Here is a 14,431-nt window from a genome sequence, read left to right as displayed (position 1 = left end):
TTAGGCATTTGGAAAATAAATGTTAACACATAAAGTGTGTTTCAAACAGGTCAGGTTGCTCAGAGCCCCATCAAACCAAGGATGGGGCATGTTGCATAAGTACTGTTGGTTTCATGAACAAAAGGTCTCCAGTAAATCCAATTCTCTTTCCCTCTACATTACTATTCTTTCTTAACAGTCCCTCCCACAACAGCCCTGACTACACCCCACCCCAAAATACCTCAAACTGTAATGAAGCAAGATGTAAACCCAGAATTATTATACTGCCCTTTGCCCCTGCCAATGTCATTCAGCTTTCCTTTGTTGCCTTCCTGGGTATTTGTTCATTTTTCTTTAGGTCAGTACTCTGTGGAACAAGAACTATCTCACACAGGGATTTGCAGAGAAGACCCTGGGAACTGGCTACTACTGCAAAGATCACTGCTGAATTTTTTTTTTTTTTTTAAATGATTAAAATGAACATCAGGCGCTCTAAAAGCTTCCCTTCAGCAAAAAGTCTCTATACCTGTTGCCTGGGGTACCAAGAGAAAAACAGGCAGCTTATAAATGTGACACAAGAAAACTTGAAACTTGCTCTAGGGCAACTGGACACACTCTGCTAATTACAACAGCAGCCAGAACTGAATTTTTTAGGTGAGGAAAGGCCTTTTCTTTAGTTTTTCCAGCTTTGGAAATCTCTTCAAGCTGAAAGACTCTGTGACCTGAAACCACAGATCACATTTTGATTTGCTCTACTTGTAATCACCAGCTAACCCTCACTGCTCCTCAGTCTTTTATGTTTGTTGAATACAAACCGACACAGAATGAACATCATTGATTTTCTTGCTAAACAGAAGCTCTTGATAAATGATTAAATTCTCAACTTTTGGTAGAGGTAGAGGGGAAAGTGCAGGCAAACACACTGAATCTACAAAGGAAAGCTCCTGAAATGAGAGGGAGAGCTTGTCTTGCTGTCAGTATCCAATGGGTAGTGTTGAAGAGTACAGCTCTCTAATCTGAAAAAGCACGAATTTCCAAGTATTTCCAGCAAGGAGGGTTTCATTTGCCGTGAAATGCTGTTGACTTACAGGTTCTCAAAATTCAAGGTTTTGAATCCATTGACCATGCAGCAAACAAAAACAAAAACATTTTTGTATCTGGAATTTTGAAAAAGGGAGTAGTCTCAAAATACAGTGACATCAACCTTTCTTAATTCAGTATTTTCAGCATTCACAGCACACTTCTTTAATATACATTTGAACAACAAGATTAACCAGCTCAGGCACGCAGTCTTCCTGCCTCAGGCTTCTAAGGAGAACAGGTCAGTAACACTGAGCAATAGCTAGTAATGGGACATGCTTCATGGAACAAAGCTGCTCAGATAACTCCCAGTTCTTGCACGCTAAGAAAATCCTTGTCAATCAGTGACAATCTCTGTCAATGCATCTGCAAGGAGAAATTATTTTGCTGTTACACAGAGTTTGTCATCAGTGCTGGTAACATCTAATGAAAATCTGGACAGCTCCTTCCTCTGACAAATGGCATTCTTGTAAACAAGATGCCATAATCCTCAGAGAAGTTATTTATGTGTGGAAAACATACCACAAAGCTCTACAGACAGCACTTATACCAGTTGTGCCAGAGAGTGAGAACAACTGAACTTAAATAATCAGGTAGCTTTGAGAAAAGCTGCCCACAATGGAATTGATTAAAATGCCAAGGATAGAATATGAGGACAAATTAAATCCTTATAATGAATCATGCCTAGCTCTGCGGCAAACACAGCTGGAAAGGGAAGGGGCCTTCAGGCTGGTTCTCCTTGCTCTTCCGTGACGTTAGCTGTACTTTCCTAAACTCTTCAGAAACAAGAAACACACCTATAGTCCACAACACAGAGATTTTAAATTCCTTGTTAAGGTCTGATGCTTTTTTGTCCCTTCAGTGAAAGCATGCAGAGAAGGATCATCAGCTGACTCAAGTCTAATTGTTGGAAGCCAACAGAATGGCAGTGATTTATACTCCAAGTGATTCAAACTCCCAAAGCTTAACTGTCCTACTGCTCAGCTGACAAAGGAAACAAAAGCCAACTGCAAGATTTTTGGATTCCAGTCCTTTTTTGGAAACTGTTTTATATGTGATGCTTATTTTTATGAAACCTAACACCGAAAGGAAGTTTTATCTCATATTGTAAATTTATTTCCCATATTTTTGTAATTCCTATGTTCAACAACAATGAGATCTGATAATTTAACAGCATTTAAGTTCATTAAAAAAACTCTATTGTATCTGGCAATGTCTGTTAGCACACAATAAGGCAAAACTATTTTTTAGTTGTTGTGGTGTATTAAACCACAAAAAATTGACAAGATAAGCTTAAAAGTGGGGATGAAAGGAGGAAAATAATTACCTGTCAGTACAGAGAACTAGGCACATATGCAGTTCACAGACCATAATTTTATTCAAGGCTAAGAACGCTTTTTCTCCTCATCACAGAGGTAGCCTTCAACTCTTCTGCTCTAAGCTAGCACAAGGGAGAGGATTCATTTAAAATAACAGAAGTTCAGAAAGGTTTTAGAAAACCTCTTAAAGCCACACTCTCCTCCACCACAGAGCAGCTCTGGAGCGGCTCAGGCAGACGAGCCTGAAAAATAGGCAGTCTGGAAGTCAAATGCAAATTCTGTCCTCAGCTTAAAGAAAATTTAGTTCTTATCCTGGAATATGTTCTCATTTAGTGAGAAGAAGTCTGACACGTAGAAAAAAGCACTGCAGGAGCAAGCACAAACAGAGCCTCACGTGAATGGCTGCGGGGTACTGTGTGAAATAAATAAAGGAGAGGCTCCAGAGGAATCACCTGGGTGTAAACTAAGCACTTCTTCTCTCACCTGACTAGTCACTGATAGCGTGGTACAGTTTCATCGTAAGCAGTTGAGAAAGAAATCTATAACTATTCTGTTAATATCACCAAGCGTTGTGCACTGAGCCCCAAAATACCGATTCCCAGAGTGTATATGCACTCAACCAAGACAGAAGGTGTTTAATTACATGCTGGATCTTAAAATTAGCGAGGTGTGAATTACTTGGTGAGTTACTGGGATCACATTGCTGCTAATCTCACAAGCCACAGGCAGAGAATGCTCAGAGAAGTCACTCATCTGAAAATCATGAAGGACCTGCAGATCAGGTCGTCAGAGTGGGAGGCTGTAAAACTGCCCTGTCCCCATTGGATCCCTCACAGTGCTAACACTTTCTCACCTGAGCCTCACACCACAGATTCTTCCAGAAGCTAATTCAAGTGGAATTGTTAAGTCTGGACAGAGGTATTTAAGCACTGTGCAGTGGCAGGGTCATGCAAGTGACAGGCAAGGCAAACTGCAGGGTAATGGGAACCTTCTACCTGAGTATGCTTTCCATGACCTCCATCAAAAAGACTTCTGCAACTCCAGCAGTTTTGCAGAAAGAAGAGAAAATATTCCATAAAATACATTCTTTTCTACCCTGAATACGTCCTACTTCTTAAGGGCTGCACACGAGTTTTAGGATGGAAATCCTTGCCAGAGGTCTTTCAAACACAGAGAGGCACCACTAGGGCTTTCTGTTGCTGAGGGCTGGGAGGAAAGTGTGTTACAGTGCCCGAGGCTATTTGTGTCTGATGTGGTTTCAAAAGGAAAAAAAAAAAAAAGAAGAAAATAAAAAGGCAAGCCAAATTAGATAAGAGAGGCTTGGCACAGAAACAGAATAGCAAAGATAAAGTACTGCTTCTGCCATGCTGGCTGCCCCAAATTTTGCCTTGCCTTGCCCTGCTAGCCTTCACTGCTGAGAATAATGACAATCTGGTGGTGACAGAATAAATGGTTAGGCCCCAGAGAACAGTGGAAGCAGCTCTTTGTCCTTGCAGCTCATCCAGCCTCACCACCAGTTCCCTGCTCAAGGACTGCAGACAAGGCCATTTTAATCATTGCATTGCTCATAACTGTCCTTATGGAAGAGCAACTCATTTCCAGTTTAGACTGGTTCAGCCTCCTTAGTACCATACAACTAACTAGACACCAAGAAATCCAGCTATGAGTATTTTGTATTATCTCAGAGAGGAGAGTATATACTTCAATTTGCTTCTCAATTTGAAACTGAAATGATGGCAGCTACGAAGAAACCTTTATGTGGCTTATAGCAATATCCTGCAGGTTGGAAGAATTGGCTGATCACAGTTATTGCCTCCTTCATGATACAAGTACTGAATCACTCTCCTAGTCTGCCTTTGAAATCCAAAACTAGCAAGTGTAAAGCTCAAACAGCTCCTCCCTAGTTCTCTCTGAGGCCCTTGATCTCACTGATTCCATTCCAAATGGGTCATGTTAATGCTGCTTCTACATGATGATTTTAGTACCTGACCCCAAAGACTCCTTTTTAAAGGCAATTCAACCAAGACAAAGAAATTTCACCTTCCTAAATTTGTTTTCTTTTTCTTCTTTACAAATCATAAAGGCAAGCAGAAATGATTACTCCAAATCTGAGTTCAGAGAAAGCAGTCTTTAGCAAATTACACCTCATGCAAATTTCATGGTTGTAGGTATAACAGTGCACTTCATCCAACAGTTTTATTTAAAATCATCATCATCAAGGCCAGAGACAAGGGCCTTCTCTCTCAGAGCAAGAAACACCTATAGCAAGAGGCAGGTTTGCATCACTTCCCTGGACACTGCAACCCAACAATCCCAGTCCAGGTATGTGAGGGAACTGCTGAATAGTAAAAACCACTATTGTTCTATCCACCACTAGGAAAAAAGTAAGGCTGCATAACTGAGCTACAGACTGCAAGTTCACTCTAATAGCAACATGAAAAGAAGTTCTGGATCATCTGTAAATAATGAGGTTACAGCCCAAACTTCACACTGCCTCCAACTGAGTGTCATCCCCCAGAGCAGCTAGGCATGCATGACTGACATTTAATCAGTTTCTCTGGTTTCTCAGAACTGAGGAAGAGTTAATCTTCCATTGTTAAAAGCATCACTACATTCATAACACACATTCATCCAGCATGTTCACACAGCTGAACAATTATACAAAAGACTGCCTTTGAAGAAAAACTATCTGGACTCACTTCCAACTCCCCAATATCACATCCTGCCAGCCAATGCTGTGTTAAAGCCTTCTGCGGGGGGTAAAATGGGGGAATGGTTTAAAAAAAAAAGCTCAAATCAACCACATCTATATAGAGAGACACTCTGGCTAACAGATGATAGGACAAAAGTGGCTACAGGTCATGACCTAAGGCCATGAAGCCTAACTGTTCTGTAATTCCCACATACACAGACAGCTCTCCTTAGAGGATTGCAAAACACTAATCAGATACACTGGACAGAAACTTCTTTTGGATCATGGACTTTGAGTTGTGGTTGTTTTCTGGAGAGTGCTCTGTATCTTGAAGCCCTACCATAAATAGAGATGCTCCCTTTCTTTACCAACTTAGAGACATGTTTTTCTATCCTCAGGCAGGCTACATGCAGACAAATTTACCTGGATGGATGACTCACTAGGTCAGGGGGATGAGTTACACAGGCAATGGCAACACTTTCTGGTATGAGTCAGGAAGGATAAAAAGCTTTACCGTATGGTCTGTAAGAGGAGGCAGCACAATCAGCTTCTCCATGGTGTTCATTACCACCCTCCAGAGCTCTTTCAGCACCCGTTTCAACACTGTCTTTTCACACACAGTTGCAAACAGTGTCAGGCTGCAGGGAAAGAGCAAGAACTTAGTAAGTTCAAAGAGCACAATACGCAATGAAAAAGGAGCTGCATATAGAAGATTCAATGCCCTGTCCAAAGCAGTTTCTCATAACAATTGCTTTGTTCTTCCCTTTTCTAACACATGGAATGTGTGCTCACTGTTGGAGTTCTAGCACTAAAAACACTAAAACCACAAAATGGATCATTGACATTTTTGATCTCAATAATATTTCTATTTATTGACCTGGGGATTACAGAAGGTGTCATTTGGTGATAGGCAGTTTGGAATAATACATATGATCCAAACAATAGCAGGTACCATTGAACAGGTACCTTTAAGAAATCGTATTTGGTTTATAGAGTATACAGAAAAAATTATAAATACAGAATAATAGATTTTAAGCTGCAAGAGGTCACTATAATGATTTCTGATGAATACCTAAATTAACACTTCCCAGAGTGTTGTGCAGAAATTCCTGCATTGCTTCTGAAAGCTGCTGAAGTTAGCTAAATCTTTCACCTCTAAAACCACTCCAAAATGTTTCTCTGACAACTCCATATTTTGTCATGACTGCATTCACCGATCACCTGCCATGTGTTTATCTGCTGCAACACAAGGAGCTTCATTTTCCTAGGTTTTCTTCCTTTATTATTGTACAGGCTTTAAAAAAGACCAAGAGTGCTAGAATCGTCTTTGAAACATTTGTTGGACTTCAGCATTTACTGATCACACTGTGAACAGGAACTCTGTGGCCACTACCGCTAAGAGAGCTGAATCTTCTCCATTGTGTAACATCTTCTCCCAACCTCCCTTCTTCCCACAGCTGGTTAGACAGCCAATGAACAAAACAAACACAAACAGGACTGACATGGGTGGGATGCAGGAGGCACTAAAAAGATACTCTCCTTCTGTAAAGGAGAGAAGAAAATAATCCAAGCATGGATTATCATAATCAAAGTTACTTGCTCCACAGCTGGATGACAAACCTGTAGCATACCACGTTCCCAATGGTACAAAGGAATATAGCTTTTCAGGATTCATGCAGACATGCACAGAAAGTGATCAAATGAGAAGGCTCCTAGATGTAATGACTGCTGCAGAGTCATTTAAAACACAGTGACCCAAAAGAAAGATGGGATAATTAAGACTAAGAGCAACCAAACACCCTATGTTTTAAACTTGTAAAGCTTCATATCTCTTGCAGCATTTATTATGAAAATTGCTGGTCATTCTTTACTAAATGAAGAACTGATGTGCATCAGCATTCAGTTTAACTTGTACAAAGATTAAAAACTGTTTCTCTTTGCAGTTCAAGACTTAGCTTGAACATTTAACTCTCCTTGTCTGGCTGAATAATGCTGCATGTTATTAATGCAACAGCTAATTGAAGCAATGGATCAACCATGTTCACATCCCATCGTTAAGAAGCTTATTTGCTAGTCAGAACACTAGCAGGTATGACTAGAACACACATTTGACAGGACTGTGATACTGAGCTGAATATGTATCAAGTGCATAAGCACTGTTTGCAATATGCTTGCTAACTGGCTACAGTAAATTCTCTATAGGAAAAAACCCACAGCTAGAAAATTTAGATTTTCAGTCTCTTTCATTGCTTGATCAGCAATGTGTTTTGCTGATTGCTATAAATGCCAGAGGTAGCAAGAACTGGGAGTGTGCTTTGGCACTGAATGAAGGCTGAAGAGCCCATCCATGGCTTGTGAGAAGCAGATATGGGGAAAAAAGCTATTAATTCTTCTTGAAAATTTGGAGACTGGAAATCTCAGCAACAATCCAAGAGCATGGAGCTATTTTCTCCTCTGCCTCATTCTTGTTCCAGTCCAATGACTGTATGTGTAGCATATATTTGAACACTCCCTTACTTTCCATCCAGGAAGTCCATCAGTGGCCTCAGGACATTATCTGCATCTTGTGCAACTGTGTTTCTGGCATTAGCAGCAGAATTTGCTGTCCCTTTCACTTGACAGAGGATATCAGACATTTGCTTGACACACTCATCAATCCGAGTCTGAAAGCTGCAGAGATAGGAGAGAGGCAAAAACAATACTGTTAGTGGCAGAAATACAAAGTAAAAAATTTCAAGTTCACTCACTTTCACACTTTTCTTTCACAAGACTTGCTGCTTTTTTCCTTACTGTATTTGTTACCAAGCGGCATGCTCTCCAGTTCCTTATGCCTGCCACCTGCACACAGCTGACCACCTCTAAACATGAGATACAAGCACATTTGAGAGGAGTTTGTTCATTCATCTGGCAGCAAGAAATGATCCTTTCCTGACTTCAAGAAATGCTGTTATCCCTAGCTCAAAGCACCATGCTGTACCCTTTGCTTTCTCCACCACACAGACTGGAATACCACATGGAGCAATGACACAATGCATGCCCCACTCTGAGCACCCAGGAGTCCATCCGCAGAAATCCTGTTATGACCCATCATAGCTTAAGTTTTTAAAATAACAGAGGGAGCCTGAAGGCAGGCACCAGCTTAAACCAGTCCACTGCCATACAGTCCATGCCAAGTGTCAAATTGGGATGTGGGGCTCAGCTGTGCAAAGTGCAGTCTCCCTGTAACGAAGTGACACACAAGGCATTAAAGCACAATTACTTTTCCACCTCTTCCTGCTAAGAGGAGATTCAAAATTAAATAATGCAGTGATTAAAAATTATGAATAGATCAGCAGAGCTGACAACTAATCAATTCAGCAAATAAAGGAAAATGCTTTGACATTTAAAAGAACAGTTACTAACAACAGGCACTACAAGTGACATTTAACTATCCATTAATGGCAAAGAGGTTTGAAACCAGGAAGAGAAGCCAGTGTTGGGAGCTAGGGTAAAGATTTAAGAGGAGGTACAAAAGTTTGGAAGCCAGCTTTACATCTGCATAAACAACCTGAACTTCTACGGGCGAGCCACCAGCACACCTGTGGGTTGGGTGTGAGTGTCCCATGGCTCTCACCTTCCTTCTCCACCTGGTCACCTTTCCTGCTTTGTCACTTCTACCCTCATGGTCCTTCTTACTCTATTCTAGCCTGCCTCTCACTGGAGAAATTCCAGAGCTGTCTCCCACCAGCCCTATTTGTAGCAGAAAGAGTCTTGCAGCACTCAGTTGTGGCTGCAATGTCAGCTTAATCAGAGACCTAAGCCACATCAAATAAAAGAGCATAAAATATTTCCCATTCCATTAACAGTTCCTCTTCTGTCACCTCAATCCCACCCCACAGTTCTCCCACTGCTTCATCAATTTCAGGACCTTGCTTCAAGATGCTTTAAAACCCCCAGGTCAAGGATGGAAAATAACAATGCCCTCATGGATAAAATGTAATATGAGTCAAAATGGTTGGCAATTTTATGAAAAATAACAGATCAGTTACTGTGGCAACAGGTTCACCTGAAAGCGAAGCTTGTGTAGATGTACAGCTTAACAGGAGCCCTTGGCAGCAGCAAGCTAAAAAAACAACTTCACCTATGCTGTCAGACAAGGCCTGCTGCACCCTAATTCCTCCAGGAATTCCTTCCTTCACTCTTACAGCCTCCAAGAACAAAACAGCAGCTAGCCTTGTATGAAGGATAAACCCTCCCAAGACTTATCTCCTCTCAAAGCAGAAGATGCTTCTGTGTCCAGACAAAATCCTCTCTCAGCACAAGGGTAGTGACGCTCTCTGGATATGTACTGCCTTCTCATCAAATACAGTTAATCTCACACAGATGAAGAAGAGTTAAGATCTGCAGTGTCAGGTGTGCACAGAGGTGAAAGAACAACTGTTTACAGACTCTGCACAGAATATTGTGGATAACTGCTTTATGTCCTAAGTTCATATCCTTTAGGAGATCATGCTTATATAGTGAACTGCAGCTCTGCTTTTCACTCTCTAAGACTGTTAAAGAGTAAATTAAGCACCTGAGACATCTGACTGGCTGGATCTCTGGCTGGCTCATCTCTCCTTAAATCACATTATCATATGCCAAGATTGTCCCCAAATTGTTTTGTAGCAATGGCACCATGGAGACAATACTCAGATTAAAAAAAATTCACCTCCCTAATCATTATTTCTTGGTCACTCTCTGCCTAATTATGAACATTTCTGATTCCATTTAGTTACAATTTGAATCTTTTAATTTCTTGCTGCAGCATCTATTACTGGCCATGGGAACTGCTCACTTATCTCCCTGCTTAGCTTTGTGTGGTGAAATTCAAACAGTCTTTGACAAATTTCACTGTGGTTTTTTTAGCCATAAGACTTGCAAACCTGTCAACCCCAGGTGGCCAAGTTGGTACAATTTTCTCTGCCCAGCCCATGCTCAAGCTACACTACAGTTCATGCCTGCATTAATCCTGTTATGCAGCACAACATGAAATGAATGGGGTTTGTAATGGGAAGTGGTTGTTTTCAAAGATCAGTCAGGAGTTCTGTATTTTAGATTTCACTTAACTGACATGCTCTATAGTTCACTACAGAAGTCTTATAAAGTTTAGCACATTTTTATCCTCAGGTAAATGAAAACATGATTTGCAATAAAACCTAATTGCCATAAATTACTCTGGCAATACTCTAAAGAGCTCCCTGAAACACTAGATAACATTTGCAGAAGCTTTAGAACAGGTCAATCTCAGAATCTAAACCTGTTTCCTTCTTGTTCCAGTATTCATTTAACAATCAGAAATCAGTCAGCTGTTTCATACATTTAGAGCAGAATGCTTAAACAAGAATGTTGCTTCATAAACGCTAAGCTGGAAACTGTTTTTGAGCATTAAAGGAGCAGGAAATTCTGTTACTGACAAGAACTACTTACTGAAAAAAAACCCCACTCTGTGTAATTCAAATACATTTCACAGTTGAGAGATCTCTGTGCTACATTTCCAAGCAGAGAAATACAGAAGAGAAAGACTTTAAAAACATTTCTCACTTCTATAGATGGTCTCTGTATATTAAAGGCCATAAATTTAGGACAAAAAGCAAAATATAATACCATTCACAGGAGTTTCTTTTCTTTTGTAACCTGATAAATGAGATTAGACAAAAGAAAGGAATGCTTCAAGGAGGACCTTCTAGTACTGACCTGTTACCGAACACTGCACTGAGCTCATCCAAAACATTGTTCAGCTTCACCTGGAGCTCTTTGAGATGGTCACTTGCTTCTGCATCCAACTGTGGATGAAAAAAAAGCATTTAAGTTTGAACCCAGAGGGCAGTCCACTGTCCTCTGCAGTGCTTCTCTTCACTGTTGAGGCTACACTTAATAAGCAGGTGAACTATCCCCACTGGACTCTGTCAGGTAGGATGCTCTCCTCCACTGCCTGCTGCTGCTGCTACAGAAGCTGTGAAACAGTCAGCAGATATTTGCCTAAAAAGCAGCAAGTAGTTTCCCCAGGCTCCTATAACCCTTCAATACCCTTCCTGATGTTTGTGAAGTTGACGAAGAAAGGGAATGTGAACTCCCTGTGGCCAAGAGTGCATCTATGGCTGTGAATCCATCAAGTACTGTGCTTTACCCTGGGCTCACAGGTCATGTCACACCTCTGAGTCTAGGACACAGGGCTTTTCAGACTGGTTGTTACTACCAATGTTCGTGCATTTTTCCATGTATGATCTTGAAAGAAGGTATTTCACCTTCCCTCCTGCCATCAAGTATTTTAACTGAAGATTGACTCAGTCACTGCATTCAGAAGGTTGGACCCCAGCTGTTTTGAAAATCTGGCCACAATATCATGGCAGGAGCTGTTGTGCACTTTTGCTGATCATATTTGGAAAGTAAAATCTCAACTACTGGTATTGAGCAAACATAGTTCTCTACTCTCATGTGGAACCAGACAGCTTTTTGTATACAAGTGTTCAGAGGAAAACAAAAAACAAGTTCCCCAAGCACTACATGAATGCTGTTGACACCTTGGCAGGCTCTGTAAGGAAGTGCTTCTTCCATTCTTATCAGAGCAAAACCACCTGTTTTTAAATTGAACATGATTTACAGAGTCTTGTATTCCAGCTACCGTCAACCCCTCCAGCCTCAAACAAGCCACTTCTGAGCAACATACCTGTGTGTACACATAGCAACACTGGATTAATGCTTTGGCATCATTTGCTCATAAAAAGTAACTTGTAAAACAGATTTGCCTGTGTATGCAGGCAGGCAAGATGTTTGTAAAACAAAAAGCTTCCTCTAAGGCAGAGCATCTCTTTAGGAATGCAATGAGCCAGTTACCAGTACCGTGGTTAAAAATCAGTTTAGACTTGTATGGTATATCCATCTATACAGGATTTGAACACAACAGGAGCTCCCACCTCTAAAATCAGTGCTGAAGCCCTCTTCATATTGCTTCAGCATCTGTCAGAGAAAGCCAAGCCTTAAGGGATTTGGAATCTGATCTGCTCATTTTTCCTGCTGTAAGCTGGCATGGAAAATTGACTCTATTATGCATTTGAACCTGTGCTAATGAAACTTCTGGATCAGAATTTTAAAAGTAATTAAAATAAGAACCAACAATCAAGCAAATGATGATTACTTAGGCCTTGTAACTTTAGGCATTGCTGCCTCTGATTATTTTTCCCTTATTAAATTTCTTTTCCTATCATCTTTGTAACACTCTTGCTCTGTGACGGCAAAAGGAAGCTAATGTCATGACAATCAGCATTCATTTTAGCCAAGCTTGTAGGTAAGAAAATAAAAACAGCATTTGGTGGTGGTGGTTTCTCTTGCCCCTACATTAATCCTTCCCTCCTACTGCGTAAAGGCACAATGAGTCACAAACAGCCTGATTTGCTCTACTATTAATGGCACTGAATTGCCCTCTGATTTCAGCCATTTCTGACAGATTTGAGGTAGGACCAGCTCATGATTCAACAAAACATTTCAATTAACTGCTTTTCCAGTCAGGGGAAAAAAAAAAGTGCCAGAATTTGCAACAAGACAATTATTCTTCACTATTTACTTCTATTTCTTTATAAGCTATCAGATGCACAGCCTAGAGGATGTTTGAGGTCAGGATCAACAATTTGTTGCCCTGGTTCATGAACTGCGCAATCAACAATTTATTTTACTGTGAGGTGGCCTGGAGAGTTCCCTGGCTACCTCTAAGCTTTCCCCTCACTGCTATATTTCACTGCAAACTGATCACCCTCATTGCAAATGCATTGCTGTCCCAGTACTGCAAGAAGAGACAGCTGACACAGTGCTTTGCTGAGCTCCATTATCTGCGGTAAAGAACTCTCACTCCTCCAGAACATGAGCTCACACACACAGCTCTCTGGGTACAACTGGCAAGACAGCTGCCCACATCTAACTTTGAGGTGCCCACCCTCATCCTCAGGAAGCCAAACCCTGTTAGTAAACATTCTGGTTTCAGCATCCACAAAGTCCCCTGTCCTGCTAGAAAAGCTGCTGTTTTCTGAGCAACTGCTACTAAGGAACAAGGACTCCATGTAACACATTACTGATGGTTAATGCTTAGGCACCGGCCTGCTTTGGCTCAAAAGCAAAGTCTGGGGAATTATCTGAGTGTAATATAAGTTCATTAGGAAGGTGCTGGTAGGTGTGTACTGCTGTTTCCCATACATAAATCATATGTCAGTCACAGAGTACTGCAGCATGTGGGTATTAACTGCAAACTTGGCCAATGTGGTGAAGCACTGATAAGAGTGCTTAAATGAACCCACAACGGTGTTGCTGTTGCTGCTCAGTCAATGAATTTTAAGCATATCAGCTATCACTGATAGCAGGAAATGCTACTTGGACTGCATGATAAATCTGGCTGGTATAGCAGAAAACAGGATTAGGCCGCTGGGTCACTGCCACATGTCACATCCACACCATTTCTCTCAGCAGGCTTATGATCTCCATTCTGTGGGTATATGAGAGATAATTCAGAGGAATAATGAAAAGTTCTCTGTGCAAAACATGGGACAGTGGCCACACTGAGGTGGCTTCTGATCTCCGAGCAAATATTTCAATTCCAGTGGAAATAATGGCTGGCATAGCTACTGTTCTGTGTCTGAGGCTAGATGTATGATGCTGAAAACTGAGGTGCAAAGGAGGAAAAGTTAATCCTGTATTTAAATTGCAGGGGAGAAATCAAGCCTCAGTTAATTTTCTGAAACTATTTGGGACTTGGCTTTTGAGGGGATTTGGGTCTCAAAGTCTCATCTGAACCCATTTAGGGCTGGAACCTCAAGTCCTCTGCTCAACTGAATGGTGGCATTTATATCTAAGTGCTAGCAACTTGAATTTAGGATGATCTTCTCATCCTTTCTTCATGCATGAAACAGAACCCCTGAGCCTAAGAATTTGCAGTGATGGGCTTCCAAGTTTTCCAGGAGATGGAATTAGTTCTTCTTTGGTTTTCACACACAGTGAAGTGTGAGTGGCCGGAACTGGAAGGCTTCTGTGTAGGTGGTGTAGGTGGAGAGACATGACTCTTGCCTCTTAGAAAGCTAAAGAAGTTAATCAATTCCCATCTATAAAAGGCAGCGACTTTGTGAAATCATCAGGTCTGATCTGGCATATCAGCAGCTGAAGAATTATGCCCTGCTAACATATTTTAGCTCTAGCAAGTTATGGAGTTCATCTGACTCCAGTCTGAAGCAGCTGATTTTTGGTCTGCCTCCCTCCACCAGCCCCTGCGAGCTCACAGCAGATCCGACCCCCTTTTAAGGACATGCACTGAATTTTCAGGCATCTCCCCACTTTCCTATAGGATTCAAGAGTAAGAAAC

At 41.2% G+C, this 14,431-nt stretch overlaps 1 protein-coding gene across 8 annotated transcripts in view; it reads right to left on the bottom strand.

Moving 5' to 3' along the window:
* Nucleotides 1-14,431, bottom strand: part of UNC13B (unc-13 homolog B) — a 207,347-nt gene that overhangs the window by 16,375 nt on the left and 176,541 nt on the right. For all 8 annotated transcript variants that reach the window (XM_064405327.1, XM_064405329.1, XM_064405328.1 and 5 more), the window contains 3 exons: nt 10,786-10,874; nt 7,588-7,740; nt 5,585-5,708 (listed from right to left, as the gene is read on the bottom strand). In XM_064405327.1, coding sequence (XP_064261397.1) covers nt 5,585-5,708; nt 7,588-7,740; nt 10,786-10,874 — 366 coding nt within the window. The remainder of the gene's footprint in view (nt 1-5,584; nt 5,709-7,587; nt 7,741-10,785; nt 10,875-14,431) is intronic.

This window comes from Passer domesticus, chromosome Z (assembly GCF_036417665.1).
Source record: "Passer domesticus isolate bPasDom1 chromosome Z, bPasDom1.hap1, whole genome shotgun sequence".
NCBI classification, from domain to species: Eukaryota; Metazoa; Chordata; class Aves; order Passeriformes; family Passeridae; genus Passer; species Passer domesticus.
The sequence above is the reverse complement of the archived record's forward strand: the minus strand, read 5'-3'. Positions and strand labels throughout refer to the sequence as shown.